The sequence below is a fragment of the Protopterus annectens genome, chromosome 5.part0 (genome assembly GCF_019279795.1).
Source record: "Protopterus annectens isolate FY-2018-M chromosome 5.part0, PAN1.0, whole genome shotgun sequence".
In the NCBI taxonomy this organism is placed as follows: domain Eukaryota; kingdom Metazoa; phylum Chordata; order Ceratodontiformes; family Protopteridae; genus Protopterus; species Protopterus annectens.
The window spans coordinates 1,975,777,585-1,975,803,877 of NC_056735.1; the positions used below are offsets into that span (position 1 = coordinate 1,975,777,585).

The 26,293-nt window shown below is 41.5% G+C and overlaps 1 protein-coding gene across 2 annotated transcripts in view; it reads right to left on the reverse strand.

The window, feature by feature from the left end:
• Positions 1-26,293, reverse strand: part of BORA (BORA aurora kinase A activator) — a 1,242,116-nt gene that overhangs the window by 813,302 nt on the left and 402,521 nt on the right. For both annotated transcript variants that reach the window (XM_044071743.1, XM_044071742.1), the window contains one exon: positions 15,166-15,231. In XM_044071743.1, the coding sequence (XP_043927678.1) occupies positions 15,166-15,231 (66 nt within the window). The remainder of the gene's footprint in view (positions 1-15,165; positions 15,232-26,293) is intronic.

Consider the following 26,293-nt stretch of genomic DNA (forward strand, 5'->3'; position numbering starts at 1 on the left):
GGTTCTTTTTGGAAACTCTTGCCATTTTATTTTTAAAAAAGAAGTTATGTACTCACCATAACTTTCCATCTGTGTTGTCCATTTTCATTCTTCCTGAACTGTTGGGTTTGGATATGATTCTCGGATCCAACTCAGCCTATACTAAAGCTTGTGGTAACCCAGAAGCTGTCAAATGTGTCCCTTACCCATAGCCCTTGCACTAGCCCTAAGCTACCTCGCATCTTGTTTGCCAAATTTACCAGAAAGGGAATATTTGACATGCATAACTCTGGAAGACGTAAAATTACATGTGCTCCATTAAGAAACAAACTATATATCGGTTCTCAAGGTAAAGGACAGTGATATCCCACTGTGAACTCATTCGACCAGAAGTTTGTGAACGAAAGGGATGGGGAATGGTGTGCGGGAAGATTAGGAAGAATGAAAATGGGCAACACAGATGGAAAGTTATCGTGAAGACATAACTTCTTTATCTGATGTTGCCAATTTTCATTCTATCCTCAACTGTTGGGGCACATTACCCAGCTACCTACAATCCTGGGCGGACTCTTAAGTAAGGATATTCCTGAGAACAGTTGAACCAAATGATGCGCCACCCCTGGAGACCAGATCCAATTTGTAATGAGTAACAAAGGTATGGGGAGTAGCCCAAGTTGCTGCTGCACATATACCGCCCATGGAAGCTGTGGATAGAAAGACTGAAGAAGTTGCCATGGATCTAGTTGAATGAGCTTGTGCAGGTTTTGGCAAGGTAATACCAAATTTTGTTATATATAAATGAATACAATCAATTACTCATCTGGCTAAAGTTACTTTTCATCCAGTACCTGCTTACTGAGGGATGCTAAGGGAGAGCTCAAGGAATTAGCCAGGCTGCAAGGTTCAGGGTTTGAAGCGGAGGGTGCAGAATCTGGCCCGTCTGCTGGGACAGCATGGAAGGGGTCTGAGGCAGGTGCCATGGTTGTAGCAGTGCCATACTGCACAAGAGGGGGTATCAGTGCTGGCGTGGCCAGTCTGGTGCAATCAGTATTGTCCTTGGCTTGTCCTGTTTGATCTTTAGTAGAACCTTCGAAAGGAGAGGCAGAGGGGAAAAGGCATAAACTGAGAAGGTTTCCCAGGTAAAGGAAAGGGCATCCACTTTCCAAGCTTGGCTGTGGGGAGTTCTTGTGCAGAATTTGTTCAATTGGAAGTTCTGAGGGGAGGAAAACAGGTTTATCTCTCGAGTCCCCCATTTGTTCCTCAAGAGGTTGAATATTTTGGCTTCTAGTTTCCATTCGTGTGGGTCCATGAAATTTCTGCTAAAGTCATCTGCCAGTGAATTTAGTATGCCTAGCAGGAATTGAGCTTGCATGTGTACTTGGTAGCTCAAGACTGTGTTCCACAGAGCCATGGCTAGTCTGCAGATAGGGTACAAGTGGGTTCCCCCCTGCTCGTTTATGTACCACATGACTGTGGTGTCTGGCTTTACCAATAGTTGCCCTGGAAGAATACGTTCTTTGAAGGCTGTCAGAGCATTCTGTACAGCTAACATTTCTTTTTGGTTGATGTACAGGTGCATCGGTCTCTGGTTCCATTTGCCCTGAATGCACTGCCCTGCCATGTGAGCCCCCCATGTATAGTCTGATGAGTCTGTTAGGGTTTGGGTGGCAGGGGGTAGAGTGAAAGGGAGTTCCTTGTTGTGGTAGCAGGCCTCTGCCAAACAAAGGAACTCTGTCTTGATACAAGGAATGATAGAAATCATTGTTTCCAGGTCCTGAGAATGTTGACCCCATAGGCTTTTTAGATACCATTACAGTTTCCTCATATGCAGTCTTGCATATGGAATTAGGAAAATACAAGAGGCCATGAACCCCAGGGCTTATAGTATTTTCCTTGCAGATAGCTGGGGTTTTGTGACCAATAGTTTGAAGCTGGTTGTCAAGTAAACTTGTTTCTCTGGAGTGAGGAATGCCACCTGGGAAGTTGTGTTCAAGCTTGCTCCCAGGAATACAAACTGTTGGCAGGGTGCTAGGTGTTGTAATAGCAAGTCCTGGCTTTCTGCCTGAATCAGACAATCGTCCAAATATGGGTAAATGTGAATACTTCTCTGCCTGCAAAATGCAATGGCTGGAGCTAGGCACTTTGTGAATACCCTAGGCGCAGTAGATAAGCCAAAGGGAAGTGCATGGGGAGAAGCTGTTGCAGAGTTAGCATTTTGAAACTACTAGAAAGGTGTTGAGAATAGAGAGGTCCAGGATAGGACGCCAAGAGTTGTTTTTTCTGAGTACCACAAAAAGTCTTAAATAAAAGCCTTGTCCCCTTTGCTCTGCTGGGACAGGCTGAATATCCCTGATACTGAGGAGAGAGAGAACCTGCTGTTGGGCCTCTGCCCACTGATTTGGGGATACATCTGGCCAACCATTTGGTGTTGGTAGGGTGTGGAAGTGGAATCTGTATCCTTGGGAAACTATGTTCAAAACCCAATTGTCCTGCGTAATGAGTTCCTATTTTTTTGCATGCAGGGTGAGCTTTCCTCCTAAGGGAGCAGGTAGTAGACCAGGGCTTGGAAGGGTTAAGGTCAAGTCATTGTGCCATTTTTCCGTAGGGGGGTGGCTTACTACTCCCTGCTTTGGAAGAGGAAGTCCCCCACTGCATAGGTTTGTGCGAAGCCTGAGACTGTAGCTTAGGTGGTCTGCTGTTCCTGGGTTTGGACTGAAAAGGTCTAGAAGGGACTGGAAAGGACAGGTTCTTAGAAGGCCAATGTCTACTGAATCTGGGAGGCTGTACTTGTAGGAAATCTTTAACAGTTTGCATAGATTTAGCTTTTCCTCCATCCTTTTGAGGACTACTTCGGCTTTGTTGCCAAAAAGGCAGACTTGGTTTAAGGGAGCATCCAGTAATTTAGCTTTTACATGATCTGGCAAGTTTTGTTCCTTAAGCCAAGCATGCCTTCTAAGTACAGATCCAGTGACAGCAGCCCTGCAAGATGCTTCTAAAGTGTCAAAACCACATTGCAAAGTATGTTTACCAACTTGCTCTGCAGAATGCATTAAATCCTGTAATTCTGTGTGTTCAGTACAGTCAGAAATCAACACCATTTTCTGTTTAAGTAGCTCAATAACATGCTGCTACTTTAACATATGAAACTGGCAATTTAAAGCCCTGATGGCCAAAGTAGCAAAAGTGTATACCTTCTTACCCAGTCTGTCTAAGGCTCTAGAATCTCTATCAGAAGGCGTAGGATTTTTGGCAGCAGTAGCCTTAATGCCTTTTGGTCCTTGGGAAATGATCTCTGGATCCGCAGAAGGATTCTTGAAGAGGAACTTGTGAAAGTCAGGTACTCTGTAATACCGGTCAAGTTTTCTGGTAGCTGGAGGTAAAGTGTCTGGGGAAAGGCTAGATTCCAAGAAAGCATCTACAATGTCCACAACAGGAGGGATAGCTAAAGGCCTGTGTTGAGGTAGGAGTAAGAATTCCCTAAGCCTCTTTTTGGAGTCAGAGTAATCCTGGCTTTCCCAGCGGAAATGCTCCCTAAGAGTGTGCAAGGTTTCACCGAAAGAAAAATCTTCTGGAGGGGAAGCAGAGGGAATGGAATCCTCTGCATCACAATCCTCATAAGTAGATAAGGGCAAATCCTGGTAATCAGAAGAAGAAGAAAATTCAGATTCCTGATCAGAAGAATCAGAAAGAAACTCAGTTCTAGGTCTCTTAGAGGGGGAAGGCTGGCTTCCCCTAATCAAGGTAATGAGGTGTTCAGCCATTCTAAGCATTTGTTTTTTTAGGCATATGGGCCAGGGCCTGCGGTTTGGTCATCGGTTTTCTAGGCGTGGTGCGAGTTTTAGGCCTGGATGAAAACAATGGCATCAGTTTAATATGAATGTCTGTAGGCCTGAATACACCCTCAGAAGCCAGTGCCTGCACAGTGGCTCTGGACCCATCCGCAGGTTCCATAGTCAAAGAAGCATCTCATGACATACTGGACTCCGAATGGGTCTCAGTAGAGGCCTGCGAATCAGAAGTAGCGGGTATCAGGGGCTGCGAAAGTGCCTGAGTACTGGCGGACTGGCGACTAGCTTAATGGAAGCATCGTTAGCAGTTTTGGACCTATGCGGTCTGTCTCTGTCTTTATCCTTACGTTTTTTCAGAAGATCGGTAGTCGGATGGCTTGACGAAGCCATTTCGGATTACACAGAATGAGTACGAAAATAATTAGCTGCAAAAATAACCCGACGACAGATAGTTCGGGCATTGAATAAGGCACAAAACCGACAATGAGGGATGTCGTGGTCTGGGCCTAAGCAGGGGACGCAGTAAGAATGAAAATTTCTAGGAGGTATTTGCTTTTCACAGGTAAAACTATTGTTAACTTTTACTGACATCGGTTAGAGCAAGAAAAAAGATCCCCAATGGGGTACTTAGCTTTTTTGAAGACTTCGGGTCTGAAACTCGAAAATGAAAATTTCAGGAGTCGGCTGACCGGCACTTGCGAACTACTACTGCTTCGGGCACCGCATGGCAAGAAAGACTGATGTAATGGCGTCGGCTGAAAATGAAAATTTCAGGAGTCGGCTGACCGGCACTTGCGAACTACTACTGCTTCGGGCACCACACAGCAAGAAAGACTGATGTAATGGCGTCGGATGCAAGTTTTATACCCCTGACGACCTGACGTCAAGGAAGAAGTGACAGCATCAGACACAGAAATCTGAAGACTCTGGTATATAGGCTGGCTGAGGGCTAACTGCAGGTAGATAACCCAAATGTGACGATTGCAACAGTGAAACACGAAGAACATCCACAATGAAGTGAATGCTTATTAACTAAAGTAGCAGAATTCAGTAAGTCTTGTAAATCTTTGTCTTCTGTCATGGAAGGAATATCTCCAAGTTTAGCCTTAATAGCCTCCAATGTATGCTGCTGATACTTAAGCATGTGAAAAAGACAATTCATGGATCTAATGGCAAGAGTTGCAGAAGTATAGACTTTTTTACCCCACCTGTCCAAGGCCCTAGATTCCACCTGACCAAGGCCCTAGATTCCTTATCAGAAGGCACAGGGTTTTTCTAGCAATAGTAGCCTTAACATCCTTGGGGCCTTAAGAAATAATTTCTGGATCAGCAGTAGGGTTTCTGAAAAGGAATGGATTCAGGAACCCTGTAATATCTATCCAGTTTTCTCGGTGCAGGAGGAACAGAATTAGGAGTTAAAGAATTTTCCATGACAACATCCATAGCTTCCAGAACTGGAGGTATAGCCAGAGGCTTATGCTGTGGTAAATCTAAAAATTCCCAGATTCTTTTTTGAGTCTGGGAAAAATCCTGACATTCCCATTTAAAATGCTCCCTAAGTATTCAAAGTATCCCCAAAGGAAAAATCTTCTGGAGAGGAGGCAGAAGGGATTGAGTCCTCAGCATCAGAATCCTCAAAGGTAGAAAAAAAGTTGAGAATTTCTTTCTTCACCAGCAGATATACTGGAAATCTCACAATCTGAGACAGACAAACATCAGGAGATAATGTCCTAGCCCTCTCTGAAGGTGGGGAATGAGAGCCCCTAATCAGGGAAAGAAGATCACCAGCCATCTTTACATACTGGGACTGAGGTGCAGGAGGGGAGGCTGACGCCCGTTTGTGAGTAGGTTTGCGGCTGTAAGGTTTACTAGCAATCTGGAGGGACACGGGAGGCCTAGCAACTGCAGAAGTCTGAGCTAACATAGTTGGTCTGGTTCTGGTCTCATGTCGAAAAGAAGAGGAGTCAGAAGCCGGTGCCCGCAAAGCGGCTCCGGACCCATATGAGGTGGCGACAGGCAGAGGGTCTGAAGACAAAATAGCCTGCGGCATGGAGGACTCTAAAGGTCTCGGCAGAGGCTTACGGCTGAAAATCTGCGGACTGCAGGGGCTGCGAAAGCGTCTCACTGACTACCGCTGTGCTGATGACCAATTTCACCGGTGCGTCATCAGTAGATTTAACCCTAGGCCTGTCGCAGTCCTTGTCTTTGCATATCCTAGGAAGATCCGAAGTCGCGAGACCAGAAGATGCCATACCTTCGAATTTAGGCCAGACTCCGAAATGCTTATACAAAATCTTAGCTCCATGGCGTATGGTACGCAGGTTAAAGGAAACACAGAGATTGCAATTAGGGACGTTGTGCTCAACGCCCAAACAAGTTATACAATAGGAATGGAAATCACGGTGCGGAATCTGTTTTCCACAGGCAAGACAGTTATTAACTTTATCTGACATTCGTTAAAGCAAGAAAAGATGATCCCCAGCGGGGTACTTATCTGAAGGAAGGCGTCTTTAACTTGGTAGTTGTAAAGCGAAACAACGGCTGACCGGCACTAGTGCGAATTGCATCTGCTTCGGGCTCCGTGGCAAGAAAGACTGAGGAAATGGCGTTGGTCGTCTCCCTTTATACCTGATGTACTGACATCAGTTTTACAACCAGCGACAGCCGACGTCATATACCAAGGATTCTGGTATTCGGGCCGACTGAGGGCTACCGGGAGCCAGATAACCTATATGTGATGACTGCAACAGTGAAACACAAGGAACATCGTTATGGTGAGTACATAACTTCTTTATGTTCTGTAGTCCTATCTCGCCTTGATTCTTACATATGGGACAGCGTCCCTAGCATCTTTTTCTCAGGTGGCTCACATAAATATACTCCTAAGAACCGTGGAACCAAAGGAGGCTCTGCCCCTGGAGGCCAAATCCAATGAGTAATGAAAGTATGAGGGGTAGCCCACGTTGCTGCTGCACATATACTGTCCACTGGAATTCTGGCTTGAAAGGCAGCAGATGTGGATACGGATCTGGTAGAATGAGCTTTAATTTTAAACGGGAGTTGTTTGCCATTAGAAGAGTAAATAAAAGATATACAATTTGAAATCCATTTTGATAACTTTATCTTGGAGACTGGCATGCCTTTTCTAGTCTCCAAAAAAGATACAAACAACTGGTCTGATCTCCTAAACTCCTTGGTTCTATGTAGATAGAACCTTAGCTGTCTGTGAACATCAAGTTGATGGAACTTATATTCCGCTTTGTTTGAATGATTAGGAAAAAAGACTGGCAGTTCAATAGTTTGATTCATATTAGAATGAGAACAAACCTTGGGGATGAAGGACGGATTTGTAGGAAGGGAACTCTGTCTAAGTAAGGAGGTTTGACTGAAAGTGCTTGCAACTCTGACACTCTTCTGGCAGATGTAATGGCTACTAGAAAAATGGTCTTCCATGAAAGGAACTTTAAATCACAAGCATGTGCGGGTTCAAAAGGCCGGGAGGTAAGTTTAGAAAGAACAAAATTTAGATCCCAGGGAGATGCAGGTTCTTGAAAGGGAGGTCTTAGCAAGGTAGTGCCTTTTAAAAACAATTTACACAATCTGTGAGCCATAAGATTAGGTTTGCGTTGTCCCAAATGAAAATTGGAGATAGCTGCTAATTGAACTTTGATTGTAGCAGCAGCTGCTCCCTGATGAAAAAGTTCGGTTAGGAATGCTAAGACTAAGGGAATGGAGGCTATGTACGGATCTATGTTTTTTTCTCATGCCCAGAGAAAATCTTTTCCATTTGCTAGCGTACAATTTTCTTGCAGAAGGCTTGAGACAACGTTTGAATATGTGTAACTGCAGGGCAGAAATCATGAAGTCTAACTAGGGATGGAAGTGGAACAGCCACGCTGTCAAGTTGAGGGTGTGGAGACAGGGATGGAAGGTGCCTGACATATGTGTCAGAAGGTCTGGTACTGGGGTCCAGAGTCCATGGATCATCCAGAAGGTGAGGCCCAAGAAAGGGGAACCAAATCTGATGAGGCCAGTAAGGAGTGATAAGAATCATTCTGCCTCCCAAGGTCTTTGCTTTCTGGATCACTTTCGATATTAGCAGAAAGGGAGGAAAGGCATAAAGAAGTCCCGAGGGCCAAATGTGAACGAGTGTGCGTCTCGGTGCCCCCCCCACCCTATCTGGGAGCCATCCATGGTCACAGTAGCAATGGGTTGGTGAGAAATTAATGGTGTCCCTATTGTTAGTTGATTGGACTGGATCCACCAACAAAGGTCCTTATTGCAAGATTTTGTCATTAAAATGAGATGAGACAGAGGCAGTTGTTGAAGAGACCACAAGGAAAAGAGTAGCCATTGTAGAATTCTCATATGTAGTCTGGCTAGTGGAACTAGAGTTCTAGAAGAGGCTATGGTTCCTAGATGTTTGAGCACGGTCTTCGCTTTGACTTTGTGTTGGGGAAGCAGGCTGTATATCTGTTGTCTTAAATTTTGTATTCTGTCTGCAGGAAGGCGAGCCATCATTGTAACTGTGTATTTCTGTGCCTATAAAAGTCACATATTGAGAGGGCGACAAGGCAGACTTTTCCCAATTTATAGTCATCCCTAGCTGAATGCAGACTCGGATAGTTGAATCCCTGGCTTGTAGTAGTAGGTGCCTGGTGCAGGCAGTAAGGCGCCAGTCGTCCAGGTACAGAAACACTTGGAATCCAAGATGTCTCAAGTGAGCCGTTACTACCACCATACATTTGGTGAACACCCAGGGGGCTGTGGTTAGACCAAAGGGCAGAGCACGAAATTGGTAAGGACTGGCACCCAGCCGGAAGCGTAAATGACTCCTTGATGCTCTGTCCATTTTTATGTGGTAGTACTAATCTTGGAGGTCTATGGAGCACATCCAATTGTCTTTCCCTAACAGATTGAGTATAGACTGCAGTGCTACCATTGGTAGAACTTGGACTTCTGCACCGATTCGTTTAACTTGCTGAGATCCATAATGGGCCTCCAGTCCCTTGTTCATTTTGGCACTAAAACGAATATGGAGTAAGTTCCGAATCCTATCTGGTCTGTGGGGACGGTTTGGATAACTCTCTTTTGAAGCAACTTTTGGATTCTATAGTTGCTTGATCCCTGTGATTGGCTGGAACATCTGGGATTTTCTTGGTGGGATGAGGTGGAAAAGAGAAGGGTATGGAGTATTCTCTGGAAATTATTCTTTGTACCCACTTGTCTTGGGTGATGTGCCAGGCTTCTGGGTACAAAGATAAGAGGCCCCCGACTGGCTCCAGAGAAGCGTAGTCAGGCCCCACTTCAGGATTGCTGATAGGACAGCCACGAAAGGAATCGCGGCCACCCTGGTTTTGCAGATCCCCCCTGCTTCTAGGGCAACATCTACCATTACTTCCTCCTCCTCTGCCTCTGGAGAAGGAATCACCTTGTGCATCCAGGAAAAATCTCTGAAATTTCTTGAACCACATTTTCCCGCCTCTCTGACCCTTAGGGTATGGTCTAGAAGGGACGGAAAAGCATACTCACACGGCAGAGAGAGTTTTTCCCTTCCTGCCTCACATCTGGTGAGTGTATCTTTTACCTTTGGATCAAACAGAGAGGAACCATCAAACATTGGTAAATGTAGATTTGAAGGGCTCCGCAAAATTACTTAAGCGCATCCAGGAGTGTCTCCTAAAGGAAACTCCTGAACCCGCTGCCCTGCTCACTCTATCTGCTGCATAAGATATCAGCCTCATGGAGGCATTAACAATGGAGTTTAAGGTAGACAGCTGAGCAGTAACCTTCTCAGGGACTCCTTCAGCTAAAGTACCTTGGAGAGCATCTCCTAGCTCCTTTAGGAAATCTCTTTGAAGCCTAGTGAAATGGGTGAGGTAATTCAGCAATCAGAGTGTAAAAGCCGCTAAAGAGAAGATACGCTTCCACATATCTGCCCATTGTTTGAGACTCCTTGTTCGGTGGGTGGACAGATGAGGAAGATTCCGCTAGTTCCTTCTTTGTAGCCGCTGCCACCACCATGGCATCTATAAGCACACCTTTAGTCAAAAACTCTTTCTCTTTGGGGGCTGAAAGAAATTTGTTGGGCCTTCTGGGGACTGGTTCCACGGCGTCAGGAGTTTCCCACATCTTTTGACTGACTAAATCTTGCAGCTCATCGAAAGGTGAAGACACCCAAGAGGCTGAAGGTTGAGACCCAAAAGCCTTCTGGTACACAGACTCCTCATCAGAAGGGGTGACAATGGGCCAGCCACCTCTCTGTTTCAGGATCTCTAGGATATCTACAAAGGAGATATCAGAGGACAACCTAGGGGACCCTTCTGACTCCTCGAGATCAGTGTCAGAGGTGATGGACTCATCAAGGGAGTCTACATGCTTCCTCTTTGCAAGTTCTCTTCCGAAGAGGCTCCTCATAAGGGTATTCTGGGGAGGTCTTGGAAGACTGGGGGCCAGCCAATGGGGGCCCTGAGGCTGCGGGTCTCTGCTGTCAAGAGAGAGATTGTGCTGAGACAGAGGTCGGAGCTTCAGGAGGAAGAGCATCGGTACCCTTGTGTGGAGCTGAAGACCTAGACAGCACGCTCCTCATCATCTCTAAGGCAGATCTCTCCGGCTCTGAAGAAACCCCCGGTTCCAAGTAAGCGGAAGTAGCCCTCTGCTCCAAAGCGATCGGCTCAGAGATAAATGTAGGATCCGAGCTCAACTGAGCCGATTCAGCGAGAGGTAGGCTCGGAACCGAAGTAGCTCGGGTCCAAGCATCCCTGTTGGGGCCAACTGGTGAGCTTCGGCTCCTAGACACCAAGGACGGCACTGAAGGTGTCAGAGTGGAACTCGGATCAGAGACAGATAATAAAGGTGCTGGAACTGATGGTTCCACAACAAGTAGCACCGATAGCACTGGCTCTGAAGGACCAATATGGCTCAGAGGAGGAACAGAAACAGGAAATGTGGTTTTAGATGGCTCTGGGACCAAGTGGGTCAGAGCCGGCAACAAATTAGCTAGCGACGACGACTTCAAAAGTCTAAGCATTACTCTCTCTACATTCTCTTTAGAAAGACTCTTGGAGGATCTGGAAGACAAGGTAGGTGATCTAAATCTCTGTAAAATCGGAGATCTGAGGGTTGGGGAAACCGGTAATAATTCTCTAGACCGGCTCAGAGGTTAGGTGTTCAGTAGTCGGCTCAGAAAAGCAGAGACTGGAGTGTCAATGTCAACCTCGACTGGCTCTAAAGACAGTGGAGCTGAAGAGGTAGAAGGTTCGTCCAATTTTGTAATTTTTGGCAGAGGTCCAGATAAAATAGTCATTGTGGGAGACTGTCTCTTGACAGACTTGGCCTTCTCTTTTTTAGAAGAGGATGACCTGGAATGCAGTGATGAAGAGCTGGCTAAATCCTCCTCAAAGGAAGGTTTAAGGAGACCTTTTAGGATCAATTTGTTCTTCCTTTCCTAGAGAACCAGAGAACTAAAGGAGTGGTAAAACGAACATGTTTCCTGAATATGTATGGCTCCCAGGCAGTAAACACAAATACTATGCCTGTCAGTCGGGGACATATTTTGACAACATTTGAGACGCTTTTTAAAACCCAAAGGTTTAAGATCCTTTGATTCCTTAGACATATTGTCACAAAAAGCAATCAAAAGAGGGAAAAACAGGAAGAGAGGACAAGGCCCTCTAACTTAAACGGGCCTAGCCCTAAACAGAGGAGTAAGCAACGTCAACAATTTGCAACAATTGCAATAACTTCAGCAAACACTAACTAAATAGTTCTAGCTAATAAGAGTTAATAAAGAAGCACTGCACACAGCTATTAATTTTAAACTACTTATTCTAGTCAAACAAAAAGCTAGAATAGATCCTAACCAAAACACGGACCTATGCCCAAGAGAGAAAAATTTAGCAAAAAACTAGCACAGAGAAGAAGGGATACCACTCAAAGAAAAGGGCCTGCGGAAGCGACAGCCAAACAAGTTTTCAACAATTATTTGCAAAAAATTCAAAAACACAATAACTAATTTACTACTAGAATAACAACAGTTAAGCTATTTATACTAAACTACTAATATTATCAAAAAGCGATCACTATAGAAACTGAATAAAGAAATTCCAACTTAGCCACGGCCAAGAAAGAGAGCGCTTCTGAACTCGTATATGGGGCTAATGAGATCTGGGGATTCTTACTAGTGCAGTATGGGATACCTACCTTGCCATGAGCCAGCTGAGAGACTTCGAGCTTTGTAATCAGCAGAGTCGGAGCAGATGATCGGCTCCAAACCCATATGTAAGAATGAAGGTGAGATAGGACTACAGAACATCATACGTTTTGGACTGTTGTTTATTATTGCAATATTTAAGTGTTTTTATTTTTCTTTTTTTTTTTTTTTTTTTTTTTTTTTTTTTACAAACAAGGAAGTCAGTCCTCTACCTTAATTAAACCCTGAGCCAGACACAGTAAACTACTTCTATCCAAAGAAATTTGAGGAGGGGTAGATACATTTTTTTTCTTTTTGACAGGAAAAATGGGGCCAACCATGTTGCTAATGGCAGCAGCTGCTTCCCTAGGGATGGGCAAAGAAATCTGACATCACAGGGAATCCTCCCCTGTTTCCTCTTCCAGGGCTGACAAGAGGGGCTCACCCTTGTCCACTGAGCAGACTCAATACAGGAGGATGTGACTAACCCCCAGTCCATAGTAACTATAGGTACTACATCAGAGGGATCTGGGGTAAAAAATGAGTGGAGCCGAGGAGAGAGAGAGGGTCTACCATAAACTCGGGTGAGTGAGACCTCACCATGTATGATGTGCTAAATATGGGATCCAGTGGTTTCAGATCCACAGTCTGGATGGTAAGGGTAGATGATACAACAATGGGATCCAAAACTTAGGGTCCATAATTTGACCTTTCAGACCCAAAGTTTTGTGAATTGTCTGTGGTGGCTATGAGGAAGTTTTTGGAGTCTTCGGAGGAGAATGCTTCCTGTGCTCTGAAGGAGCTTTTGAAGATTTGCTGGGGGTTTGATCAATGCACATAAAGCTAACTAGACATTAAATTAATGCTATGAGACAGGAGCTATACAAGACAAAGAAAGAGAATTTTTTATTTAAATATGTGAGAAATTACCACCAAAGGTATTCCCCTGTTAAAGAGGGAAGGAACAAAAGAAAAGAAAAAGCGCACCAACAATGTCACTTACAGAAAACTACTATAAAAAGTAGAAGATCTGACACACAAAAAAACAAAAAAACTAGAGGGAGGCGTGTGCGATGGCGGCAGAGAGAGTCTTTCTGTTTGGTTAGAAGGAAAAACTTGAGAGTTGGATCCAAAGTCTGTAGAATGTGGCTGAGTCAGATCAGAGGATTGGATCCGTAACTCATACATTGAGGTAGATTGAAAAGGACAACATCAGATTAAAGCTGTTTAAATGGACATATGGAATAGTGAAAAATTTAACAGCAGCTACCTGTACTGGAAACTGTATAAACAGCTATAAAATGATCGTCAGTGGTTCAAGAGGTAGCATTCTTATATTTGGTGCTGGACGATCAGAAGACTGAGTTCTCTTCTGAAGGCCTAACACAAACTAATAGCTGATGCCAGAGTTGCAGCCTAAAATATAATGCCAAGAAATGTATGATAGTAACATTCAGTAAGAAAGCCATCCCAGGAAATTACTACACTGATAATACACCCCTGAGAGTAGACCCTGTGGTTAAGGATTTGGGAACACATGTGGACAGGAACTTGGCCTTTGACCATCAAGGATCTACTGTAGTAAGCAAATCATTCTATGTTGCACAACTTATAAGTAAGGGTATGGCATATAGGTCCAAATATGTCATTGTTCCATTGTACTCAACCCTAATTAGGCCAATCATCTAATACAATGCCCCCTTCAGTATGCACCTCACCAGGCATATGCAAATCCTACAGCATCCACAACTGCTCATAAAAAGAATACATCATATAGAAAAAATGCCCTGTGTGGACCACCTCAAAGCTTTAATCCTATACTCTTGTTTCTTACAGACTGCTACAAGGTGATCTATGCCTGGCCTACAAAGCATCCTCTAATCTAGCTCTGATGGACCTACTGCACATCTGCAAAATAAACAGTATGAGAAATGTACAATCTAGGTATCTAAACCTAAATTTGTAACATAAATAAGACTTGTTGGAGGCAGATGTGGGTCTCAAACTACCAGTTCTCTGGAACAGACTTCCATCCATGTGAAACAGAGTTCTTCCTTGCACTTGTTCAAGTACAACTTGAACTAGCAGATGGGGATTCAAAAATTTACCCTTGGTCTGGCACCCATGTCAATACTAGAAGGAGAGCTTGTAAATGCATTACCACTCATGCCCAAGCTATAGAATACTCCCCATAAAAACTATGGTATCAACCCTTGTCCAATACAACTGGAAAGCATGACTAGGCTTTAAAAAGCCTTTAATGGTGCATAAGCAAAACACAACATAAATTTTTAAACAAAAAGCATAAAGAAGAATGCTAACAGCTTATTTGGATCTGTCTCTACCAGAAGCAGAAGTGATTCACTGAATTTCCATTTGTCTCTGATTTTGAAGCCCCAAATGAAGATGCATAATTCCACAGACAAACAATCCAATCTATGCTCTATCCAGAAATGCAATCCACCAGCATAATTCTGACACAAGGCCCACATGACAAACAAAAATGTCATTTTTAGCCTGGATGGATCACTGATAAATATGGAAGTTTTCTACTCAGCCTGGAAGTACTGTATGCGTAAACAACCTCCTCAGGTAAATGGAGGGTGAGGGAACTGGACCCTGAGCCACATGAAGTAACTTGTTGACAGCTCACTGCCTTAATTCTCTCTACTAACTGCCAGATTATTTCTCCTTAGGGAGGCAGAGAGAGTCTTTCTGTTTGGTTTTAAAAATGGATAATGCCATCCCTATTCTCCAAGTATTTTAACTCATGGGGAGGGGTTTGAGTCCAAGTTCGTGTTCACATAAAATGGGCCACTGCCAATCTCTGGATATTTGAACACATTTAACTTTCAGTTCAAACTTCACAGCTCCTTTCATCTATTTCATTCATTTTACATGTTGAAAATTTAGCACAATCAGTTTTAATTAAAACAGATTTACACTTACTCCTGCTTAATATAGCTTGTTTATAGTGTCATCCAAAGAATGGCACCTCAGTAGTGCAGCATCCCCCTAATCCTTTATGCTCTTATACAGTGTCAGTACTGGAACATGAACTCAAGTATCTGATGTTACAAATGGGTTGAAACATGAACCTTACCTTTGTACATCATCATGTTTTAATGCTTACTATTAATATACATTTTGTAAGCATTAAATAAAGACCTAATAAAACACAGCAAAAAATGTTTCCACCATTCCTACCATGACACTTTCCCACTTGTGCATTAACTTCTCTTCCACTTGGGGAATCCAGTTGTAGATCTACACCTATGGAGAACAAAACAAAAAAGTCACTTTTTAGTCTAGCTATAGAAAAATTACAGAAGATGAAAATTAGACTTGCACAAAGCACAATGGTCATATGTTGATTAGCAAATGCACATACAACCTTGTGAAAGGCATCTTTTGTTGAATTTCACAATATTAAAACAAAAAAGTCTTTATTTCCAAGTTTTGGTGCTATGTTACCCATGCAAAATGGTCTGCAAATGAAAGCACACGGTAAGTTACAAAAACATAACTTGCTCTGAATGCAAGCCACTAAAAAACACAAATGCAAAAATGCAGGGCAAAGCAGGACTGAGAATTTTATTAGGTGACATAAGAGGAAATACAGAGAGTGCATTCACTTGACTGTGATAGCAGATCTCCAACAGACAAGAAGCTATCAGTTAAAGGAAACCTGCACCCTAGAACTCAAAAAACATGTCTTCTTCATTGTATTTTTGTTTTCTGAGGTATCTGAATGCCTCAAAAATCACTCCAAGTGCTGCTTTTACAATTTTAATGCGTTTACCTCAAAATGGCAGATTATAGGGCCTGCCTTGCTTTCATTCCTTCTTCCCAGAATTCATTAAAAGTCCTCTTTATAGGAGTCATGCCAGGCATAAGGAAGTGGTGTTTTCTCATGCCATTATGATAGAATGCCATGATTGTGAAGGACTGTCAGCTAAACACACCTTATGTAACAGAACTAGTTCTAAGTTTCCCTGATTGAAACTCATTTGTGTGTCTGTCAGAGCTTGTTCTATGCTATAAATAGCTAACTACTTCCAGCAAAAGAAGTAGGCAAATAGCAGCCTTTTGTAAAGGGATTATTTTGTAGTTCTAAAAGAATTGACAAACCTTACCTCACATTCTCATACTGAGGTGTGAAAACTCTCACTGCAGTAAATGATCCTTGCTGTATCACAAGTAGTAGAACTCCAAACTAAGTCTGTCTGTTACTTCGCAATGCCTTCAGTGGGAGATTTTTTTCCTCTCTCATGAATGATGCAGAATTAAGATGTGCTTTACTAGTTCCTTAATTATTTCTGTCCTGTTCATCTCCCCTTTTTCTATTTCACATTTATTTATACTTCGATAACCAGGAAAGTGAGCTGGTCCCAAGCCCCTTTTCAGCCACAACTCAAGATACATTGGCAAAGATAATAACAGGTAATAAATGCACTTAGAATTACAACAGAAAAATACTGACATATACATTGGCTTTGTATTGTACAGGCAACATTTACTAGAATGTATACATTAAAAATGCCTACCTCTTCTATGTTAAGTTTATTATAAATAATGAATTGTATGCACCCATATTGCTCAAATATATATATATATATATATATATATATATATATATATATATATATATATATATAGAAATAAGATATGTTTATGTGTAGGTGTGTGCGTTATATATATATATATATATATATATATATACACACACACATATATATATATATATATATATATACACACACACACATATATATATATATATATATATATATATATATATATATACACACACACACACACATATATACATGCACACACACACACAATTTTATATATATAAATAAATAACTTTGAAGTGGTGACAACTGTCTTTAAACCCCTAGCTGATCTAATTGGTTTACTTTGCTTTGAAAGGGGAGTGTTATGTTCTCCTCCTCTCTGCAATAAAACCAGTGGAAAACAGTTCCACAGCTTTCTGTCTTTTTTTATACATGCATCAACTGCTGTGTTCCTGACATTAGCAGGATTAATTGCCCATCTAGATTGACAGCAGTATCCAACAGGGGAAACTACAGATTTAACAATGTGTGATATGTCATGCAGTCAGAGACGAATTTCTCTGCAAAGTATGAGAAGTTAAGCTTAAAAAAAGGTTGGTGGGCTTTCCTTTAATTCCAATGCATGGAAATAAAGTTTTAAAAAGTACAAGCAGGTTTCTGGTACCTACACAACACTGAAACCATATTGTAGGGAGAAAAGAAACCTAAGGTTTGAGTTAAACTGTGGGAGAGGGCAGAGTTTTCCTTTAATCTAAACACATTGGTATCTTACTTTCCCTCTGTCCCTTTGTGCAATTTTCTATCCACTGCAATGTAGGTCTTGTAACAGGTGCTACCTGTCTTAATTTAATGTCCACAAATTCCAGCCTGATGTCTGCTCAAATGTTCTTTAATTCTTCTGCACCAGAAAGCTATTTTTTTTTGAAAAGTGAGGTTTTCTCTGGCATGGTAAACTGATGCAGTCATGAACATTGTGGACTGTGAACTTTACAAAAACAAGCCTGGAAGACCACTTTAAAACTATATACAGTAAAGACCACTGCAGATCTCACCTGTAAAAAAGGCCACTACCCTGGTAGGACTAACCCGGTTAGCAAATGATAAATAAATACAACCAGAAATGCACAAGGGTGGGTGCAAGCTGTGCATCCTGGCTAATGAACAAATACTCTCTAGCTCTGTTAAAGAGAGTACTTCATTCAGCTGTAATATCTCGCTTCAGCAGAAATATCCCATCAGTGTGTTGATAAAACCCACAAGAAATAAGCTGAGATTCTGGCTGAGAGCTCACATATATCTTCTGCAATTGCATCACAAAATAAGCCTCAGAATAAACTGTTGACCTACAGTATGATCCCTCTGCAAGCCCCCCAAATCCCCTGATCAGTTGTAGGTATTGTAAAAAAAAACAAACAAAAAAAAGTTATGTCTTCCATAACGTTCCATCTGTGTTGTAGATCTTCATTCATTACTGATAGGACTTCGGTTTCTTCCTCGGAACAGACACGGCCAGTACCAAGCTCACACCAGCCAAAAACTCTCAGCTAAGACCTACCCACAATGCCTCTCTCAGTCTTCAGATTGAGTTTGCCCGCCCTTATAGTATAGAAATAATAGTAATAGTAACAGTAATAGTAGGAGTCTCTGTCTAAGCAGGTACCTTAACTAATATGGACATCCTCAAGTCCACCAGGAATCCAGGCAGGGGGAAGGAGGGCTAGAAGTAATGAATGAAGATCTACAACACAGATGGAACTTTATGGTAAGACACAACTTCTTTATCTGATGTTGTAAATCTTCATTCATTCCTTACTGATAGGACTGAGTCCCCAGCTACTCGAGTCCTGGGTGGCCCTAAGGAAGGACATTCCTCAGCACCATAGAACCAAAAGATGCTCATTCCATGGTGGCCAAATCCAATTTGTAATGAGTGATAAAGGTATGAGGTTTTGTCCAAGTGGCTGCTGCGCAGATATCATCCATAGAGGCTCTGGAATGAAAGGCCACTGAGGTAGCTATCGATCTAGTAGAGTGAGCCTTTATTTTGCAAGGCAAGGACACTGTGTTTTGATAGTAGATGAAAGTAATGGCGTTTCTGAGCTAGGAAGATAAAGTTACTTTGGAAACAGGCTTACCCTTCTGAGTCCTGCAAAGGCCACAACCAATTGATCCTTTTTTCTGAAAGATTTAATTCTGTCCAAGTAGAAACGAAGTTGCCTATGAACATTCAGGGTATGCAGAAGGTATTCCCCTCTATTTGAATGGTGAGAAAAGAAAACAGATAGGTCAATGTATTGGTTAATGGAAAAAACAGAAATGACCTTGGGCAAAAAGGAGGGGTCAGTATGTAGAGAAACTCTTTCTCTATGAAAAATAAGGTATGGTCTCTCGACACTCAAGGCCTGCAACTCAGATACTCTTCTTGTTGAGGTAAGGGCTACTAGAAGTATAGTTTTCCAAGACAAAAATGTTATATCACAGGAGTTACAAGGCTCGAAGGGAGGACTTGTTAACTAATGAAGCACCAGTCAAGTCCCATGGCTCTATAGGAGGCTTGACATGAGGTTTAATGTGTAATAGTCCTTTTATTAAGGTTTTGCACAGTCGGTGTGACATAACAGATGAATTCTCAATTCCATTGCGAAAGTTTCAATAGCTGCTAAATGCACTGTAATTGTCAATGCTGAAGCTCCAGCGTGCAACAGGGTAGTGAGGTATTGTAGGATCCTCTGAATAGGCATGGAAAAGGGGTCTATGTTATGTTCTTCGGCCCATCTAGAGAACCTAGTCCACTTACTGGAATACATTTTTCTGGTGGAAGGTTTGTGTGAAACCAGAAGGATCTCACGAACAGGGGATGAAATATCAGTTAGCCTGGCAATCATCAGAAGTGGAGAAACCAAGCTGTGTGCTTGAGGCTGTGGAGGCTGGGGTGAATCAGTCCCCGAGGATGAGACAGCAGTTCTTGGGATTGATCCAGGATCCACGGGCTGTGAATCAGATGAGGCCATAGGAATGGGTACCAGACTTAATGGGGGCAATGAGGATCACTTTGCTTCTCAACCTTTGAGCTTTCTGTAGAAATTTCGGGATGAGGGATAACGGAGGAAAGGCGTACAGTAGACCTGGTGGCCAATCGTGCGTCAGAGCATCCCTCGGTAACTCCCCTTGAGGGGGGATCAGGGCAAAGTAGCTTCTGCATTTGTTGTTTAGGGGTGAAGAAAACAGGTCGCAGCATGGCCTGCCCCAGCAGCGGAAGAATTGAGCCCCTATTATCGGATTGAGGGACCAGCAAATTGGGAACTAGTAAAATCTGACTATAGACTGTCCTCTATATGGAGAGATGTGCCCAGGGTCACCTTTAGAAGAGGTGCCAATTTAAAAAGTATATTACAAAAAAGGTGGAAACCTTTAAATCCAACGAGTAGAAATGGAATGTGGAAATGTAACGTGTTCATATTGTCCACAGGTAGATGCTGGCCAAAATTTTACAATTAGAGATGTCAGTTATAAAATCAACAAGAAGTTCGACTGTAATTCAAAGGGAGTGGTCTATCTCGCTCAGTGTAATACCTGTCCTGCCTTTTATATAGGCAAAACGGGCAGGAAACTGAGGGAGAGAATCTATGAACACTTATACAGTATTAGAAAGTTAAAAAAGGAAAACGCATTGGCCAGACATGTGGAAAGTTTCCCACAGCATTCCTTTAAATTTAAAGCCATAGACGATCAAATCTGTGATTTGAGGGGCGGTCCAACTTCTTTAATGTTGGAGAAAAGGGAGTTGTTATGGCAACTCCAAACAAAACTTTTTAAAACTTTTATGTTTTGCTTGGTCCATTGAAGGTGGATATCGATACCATTTGGATTGTTTTAATAGAAGTGGTGCAGTGAGGGCGTGTTCATTTGTCTCAGTTCTTTTTCTAGTCAGAATCAAGGATGGCACAGAGGGAAAAGACAGGGACCCTAGTGCCGAAGTTGTCTGCAATGACGCAGCGGAAGAAGTCCGGTGTCGACTCGGTTCTGTGGAGGATGGGGATGTCGGAACTGAAAGACTCCATTTCTCCTAACACTTTTTCACATCCTTATGCTTAGGAGGTGGTGAGACCTCCTTCCCAGAAACAGCCTCAGCGAAGGGTGATTTCAGTATACCCTTTAGAATAAGCTTGTTCTTGCGTTCAGCCAGCATTCGGTTGCTGAAGCTAGAACAAATGTCACAAGAAATGTTAGAAACCATCAGAACTGGGCATCTTATGCCCGCACTTAACACACTGCTTGAACCCAAGCTTAGCCTTATCTGACATTATAACACACTAGTACTACCACACACTGAAACTATAACTACCAAACAAGAAGATAAAGGGATAGCGAAAAGCTCTTCCTTTTTTCTTTTTTTTTTGTGCAGATAGCTAGGAAAAGAGTACCAACAATGGTACTAAGAAATACCAAAAAAGGTAAGAGAAGGGCCTACTAAGGTAGAGAAAAGAGAGTAGTACCAACGATGGTACAAAAGAACTACCAAGGCAGTGGGTAGGTTTTAGTCAGGAAATAAGAAAGTAGAAATGAGAAGCAACTTTAGACGAGAAAAACTGGCTAATAAACACTAAAAACTAGATTTAACCACACAAAAAAGCTACACTTAGCTTAAGAGAAGGCTTGGCACGTCTGACGAGGAACGCAGCAAACGAGATCTGAAGGTACTATGAGAGGGGCATTGTGGGTAGGTCTTAGCTGAGAGTTTTTGGCTGCTGTGAGCTTGGTACCGGCCGTGTTGGTTCTGAGGACGGAATTTAAGTCATATCAGTAAGGAATGAATGAAGATTTACATCATCAGATGTAAAATTACCAAGACATTTCAGATAGGCCATCTGGCTTACCCTATTAGACTTTAATCAAAAACAAACATTTATCCATTTGCTAACTGGGTAGATGAGCTAGTCCATGGACCCTTTTTAGCTATGATCCAGGCCACAGGAAAAATTTCACAGAACATTTAACAATATTTACAATCTTGAATAAAAGCAATACTTCAATGGCATTTATACAACTATCAAAGACACGGGGTTAAGTATACAATTTCACAAACAACAAAACTGGAATATTTTTAAGTTAAACCTTAGAATTTATCCAAACAAATGTTGATACAAGTTAAAAATGCTTAATCAGATGGAATAAGGTATTAAGGAGACAAATATATGCAAATAAATAGATGGAAGAGAAAGAAGTCTGTAGTCATCAAGTGGAGAATGGAATAAAAGAGGTAAGTGGAATTAATTTAGTTCTTGAAATTACATTCGGAAGAGAGGTTAAAGAAGGAAAGAAAAATTAATTTTGAACTATTTACAGAATTACATTTAGACATTTGATGTATAGGATATAGTGGAGAGATGCTATGGGAGAGCAAGGTATTCTCAGGTTACGTTTCTAATGGAGACTCATTAAATGTAGCCAAGGGATTCTTTAGTTTTTCCATGAAAGACTTGTATGTCATTTCACTTCTCAATTCCTTAGGTAACTTTGCTCCAGTTTGCTGGGACAAACCTGATAACGTTCTTTTCACCAATGGGTTTCTTAAAAACTGGGTCTGTACAATGTAGTGGTGTTGCCTGAACTACTGTAAGGGCCATAGAAAGAGGACATGCATAGTACTTTGTTAGAGAGTGAGAGGCAGTACATGGAGCTGATCAGTTTATATGGGAATCAGGGAAGAAGGAAAGCATCTCTTCATTTATGGGAAGCCCGATGGCTTTCTTAAGGGTATAACAATAAGGCTCCCTGCAGAGACTGAGCACTATAAATTTTTGTTTATAGTAGTTTTCAGTAGGTTTGTGTTGTGTACTGAATGGGAGAGACCCATACTTCAGTCTTGGTATAAGCATAGATGGCTAATGCTGACCTAGCTTCAGGAGTGAGATGGCATGAAATGGACTAGCATATCTTTAGTTGGGACAGTATATTCTAGAACAAGAGTTTAGTTTAATTTGAGAATTAGGTGTAGGACCTAGGTTTAGTCTTAGGTAGTGACAGGAAATTTGATGGGATATTTTGTTATTTGTATCAATTATGTTGGGTACCAAAAATAAGCATAAATACCAATCTGGAACAGTTGAAATTGATTTTATTGTAGATAAAGTAGTTGCACAGGGCTATGGAGTCTTTGGAGAGATTGCTCCATTGCCTGGATTGAGGTGACTGAGTGATAGAGTAAGAGGTCATCCACATAAAAGCACCATGTATGTTGGGAATACAACACTGTTGAGGTCATTAATGACATTACTGGGCCTACGACTGAACTGAGGCACTTCTGCTGAAACTGTACCTACAGAGGAGAGTTAAGCTCTACTTGGTACAGAAAATGACAGAGGTAGTTGCATAGCCATGAGAACATTTGTGCCAAAGTCCAGTTTTTGTAGCTTTAGTAAAAGAAGGGGTGTAACTCTCTCAAAGGCTCTTTGTAGATCAGTGAATACACCTGCACACATGCCCTTCCTCCATGGTGTTGTACAAATGAATATGATTAGTTTTAGTGAAGATGGCATTGAGGACGTGATAGCCTTCACAGAAACCATGTTGAAGGTCTATTAGAGGTAAATCAGGAAAAAGAATTGATGTACCCCATATATTGAGTGCAAATTAATCTTTACATTGTTTTGATATGGGTCAAAGTATATAGACAAGATTGTAATCTTGTGGCTTACTAGAGGAGTGTCTTGGGAAGAAGGACAAAGAGTATGTGTTTGAATAGAGAGGGAAAAATTTGAAAAACTGGTTGAAAATGCTACTTGGGTGTTTGGTAACTGCATGGCTTGCCAGATTTAAGTGGTAAGTGGTGGAGAGCACAGATGTTGGGAAATTACCTAGCAGTATACAGTGATGTGCTTAAATTAAAATGCAAAGAGAGATAGCTGCCTGGGAAAACTTTGGTCACCCAAGAGAAATGTCAGCCGAGTAGTTCATTGCACATGCTATGAAAATGGGATGTTAGAAATGCATTCTATTAACTGTTGCAGCATTTTGATATACATTTGTACACTTCTTTTTGTAGAAGTCTGAAAATGTATGCTGGAGATGTCTTTTACGGTTTGAGAGAAAAGCTAAGCCTAAGACAACATTCTTGCTTGTCTGTTTCTAAGGTGTTAGTCTTTGGATTCCTTCACAGCACCTTTACATTCTTTTAATAAGGAGATTAATTAAAGTAGTCTCTCTGAAGGGAATTTTTCCCCATAATTTCCAGGCTTGGTCATGAGCTTTAAAAGCTTGTCTAATGGAAAGCGTTAGACATTGATAGTTGCTACTCCTTCCTCTTTTATTTTTAAAGGAGTAACTGTGTCGTTAGGAGTATCTTGACGAAGCAGAGTGATTTTTCAGTGTATTTGTCCTTATAGAGAGAAATCCTAGCTAATGGAGTTGCATTCAGTTTTAGCTATTCTCCCTTTGATTCAGGGAAATGCCTGGACTAAATTAATTTAAGCATAGGTTTATGTCACTTAAAAGACAATACTCCAACAATAGTGCAGGGATCACCTAGGGAATTAGGGAGGGTGTTGATCCCTTGGATTTTGAGTTGAATATTTGAAATTAGTAGGTTTAAGAGGGAGTTGTCTCTGGTTGGGGAGGTTATAAACGGTCAGTCCAAAATGCGATAGAAGTCAAGGGATCTATGATTTTCTGTACTCAATATGCACAAGTTAAACTCTCCTAACAGAATGATTTTGCTGTCATTAGAAAACTATAGAATATCCTCCAAGATGCCATCCACACTCCAAGGTTATGAAGGAGGAGGATTTGAGAAGTTAATTGGAAACTTGACTATGAAATGATTCACAGGAGGGATTATTACTTAAACCAAGCAGGGGTTTAAATGTGTAGTGAAGTTTTATTATAATCACCACCACCATGAGATGTCATTTCTGTAATTAAAAAACGAGGAAGAGTTTGGCTACAAGTAAGGAGAGAGGTAAGGAGTGGATTTTAGCCAAGAATCTGATATGCACAGAATGTCAAAAGAATTCAATTCAAGCCATGCTTCAAGTGAATTCCATTTATTACTTGCACTTTGGATGCTGATGTGGAAGAACTTGATTCCTTTATGTGGAGAGGTTAGAAATGATTAGGAGGTGCTACTTGCAGAGATGGAGCTAGTGAAGAGACTATGGGAGCCAGTATTTTGGTTAATGTCTCCAGCTATCAAGTACCTATAGTGTCGTGAAACACAGAAAGATGCAGATTAAGCATTTTGAGAAGGCATTTTAATTATTTGGGTAGAGCGGACGTGACCTTACATCTAACCATTAGGTTATGCCCAAACGGTAATAGGAGGAAGATGAGAATCATCTTCCAGAGATTAGGTGGTGAGATATTCTAATTAAGAGATGCTTTCTGATTGTGTGGATTAGTGTAAGTGCACGTGGATTCTGTGCCCACTTGTTGGATGAAAGTAGTAGGATCTTGTAGGATGAGTTAAAGGCAATACTGTAGAGAAGGAAGCAACGCTTTTATCTTCTGGGGAGGAATTTGCTTTTTCTAACACAAGCATTTTTTTTCCAGAGAGCACCAGTGCTTGCCTATGAACATCTCATAAACCTGTCTTCCTTCTTGCAGTAAAAAAAAGTCCAAGCTGAAATGGACTAAAATTCCTCTCTGATACCACTTACGGCAGGATGGTGGGGAGTTGTCTTATATAAAATTGTCTGTTAAAGAGCAAATAAAGCCATGTACACAAAGCACATGTAATTCTGAAATTCTATAAGAAGCTCCAGTAAAAGATACAGTCTTCTATGATACTAAAATAGCAGCAGATAATGCAGTTTTTTTTAAAGAATATAGTGCTTACTTTTCTAATGCACAGCTTATATCCAACACCCAGGACACATTTCTTCTTTGAAGGCATTCAATATAGAACCTGTTTTACAGAAGTTAGCACAGTAAGACCAATGTAAGCATGCAGACACATTTTGATGGAAAATTATACTCTTGAATCATACAGGAAATATTCAGGTGGTGTTACAGAAAAATGACTGCTCTTTTTCCTCTGCCCACACTGAAAATGTGCGTCACTCCCTCATACATGAATACATTGTGAAAAAGAATACCTATTCCTTTTTATTACCTGGAACATCACCCTTTAGATCAGGGGTGTCCAACCTTTTCAGTTGCAAGGGCCGCATTGAGTCAACAGAAATGGTCTGGGGGCAAATGGCAAGTGAGGACCAAAAAAGTCTCACATTAACTGAAGAGCAAAAAAAAAAAAAACAAAACAAGAGACCTCAGGTTTATGCGGTCTAATGTGATCAATTGCTCACGCTAAAATAATAAGTTCAAAAACAAGAACTATTAAGATTTTTGACCAAGATCTTCCTATTATAAATAAAGGTGGAATCAATATAAGATGTTCTTTAAAAATAAAAAATATAATCCATTAACAGTACATCCAGTACTAAAAACATTAAGTACAATAGTTTCTTAGAATTAACAAAATGCATAAAATACATAAAAGTATTTTTGTTTAAAAACGGACATTTTAGCTTTAAGTTTAAACTAAGAACCCAAGTTCATCCAAACTATCATAAATAGTAGTAGTGATAAAATTATTATCAACCAGTACTAATAAATAAAAAGCTAGTACTAGGTTATACTCTGTTAATGTAGTACTACAATTATTAAAAAATGTTTGAACTACACATGAACTTGCAAGTCCCATGTGTTACTCGGGACCTAAGTGTGAAGCAACTATTAAACCTAATAAAATTATGAAA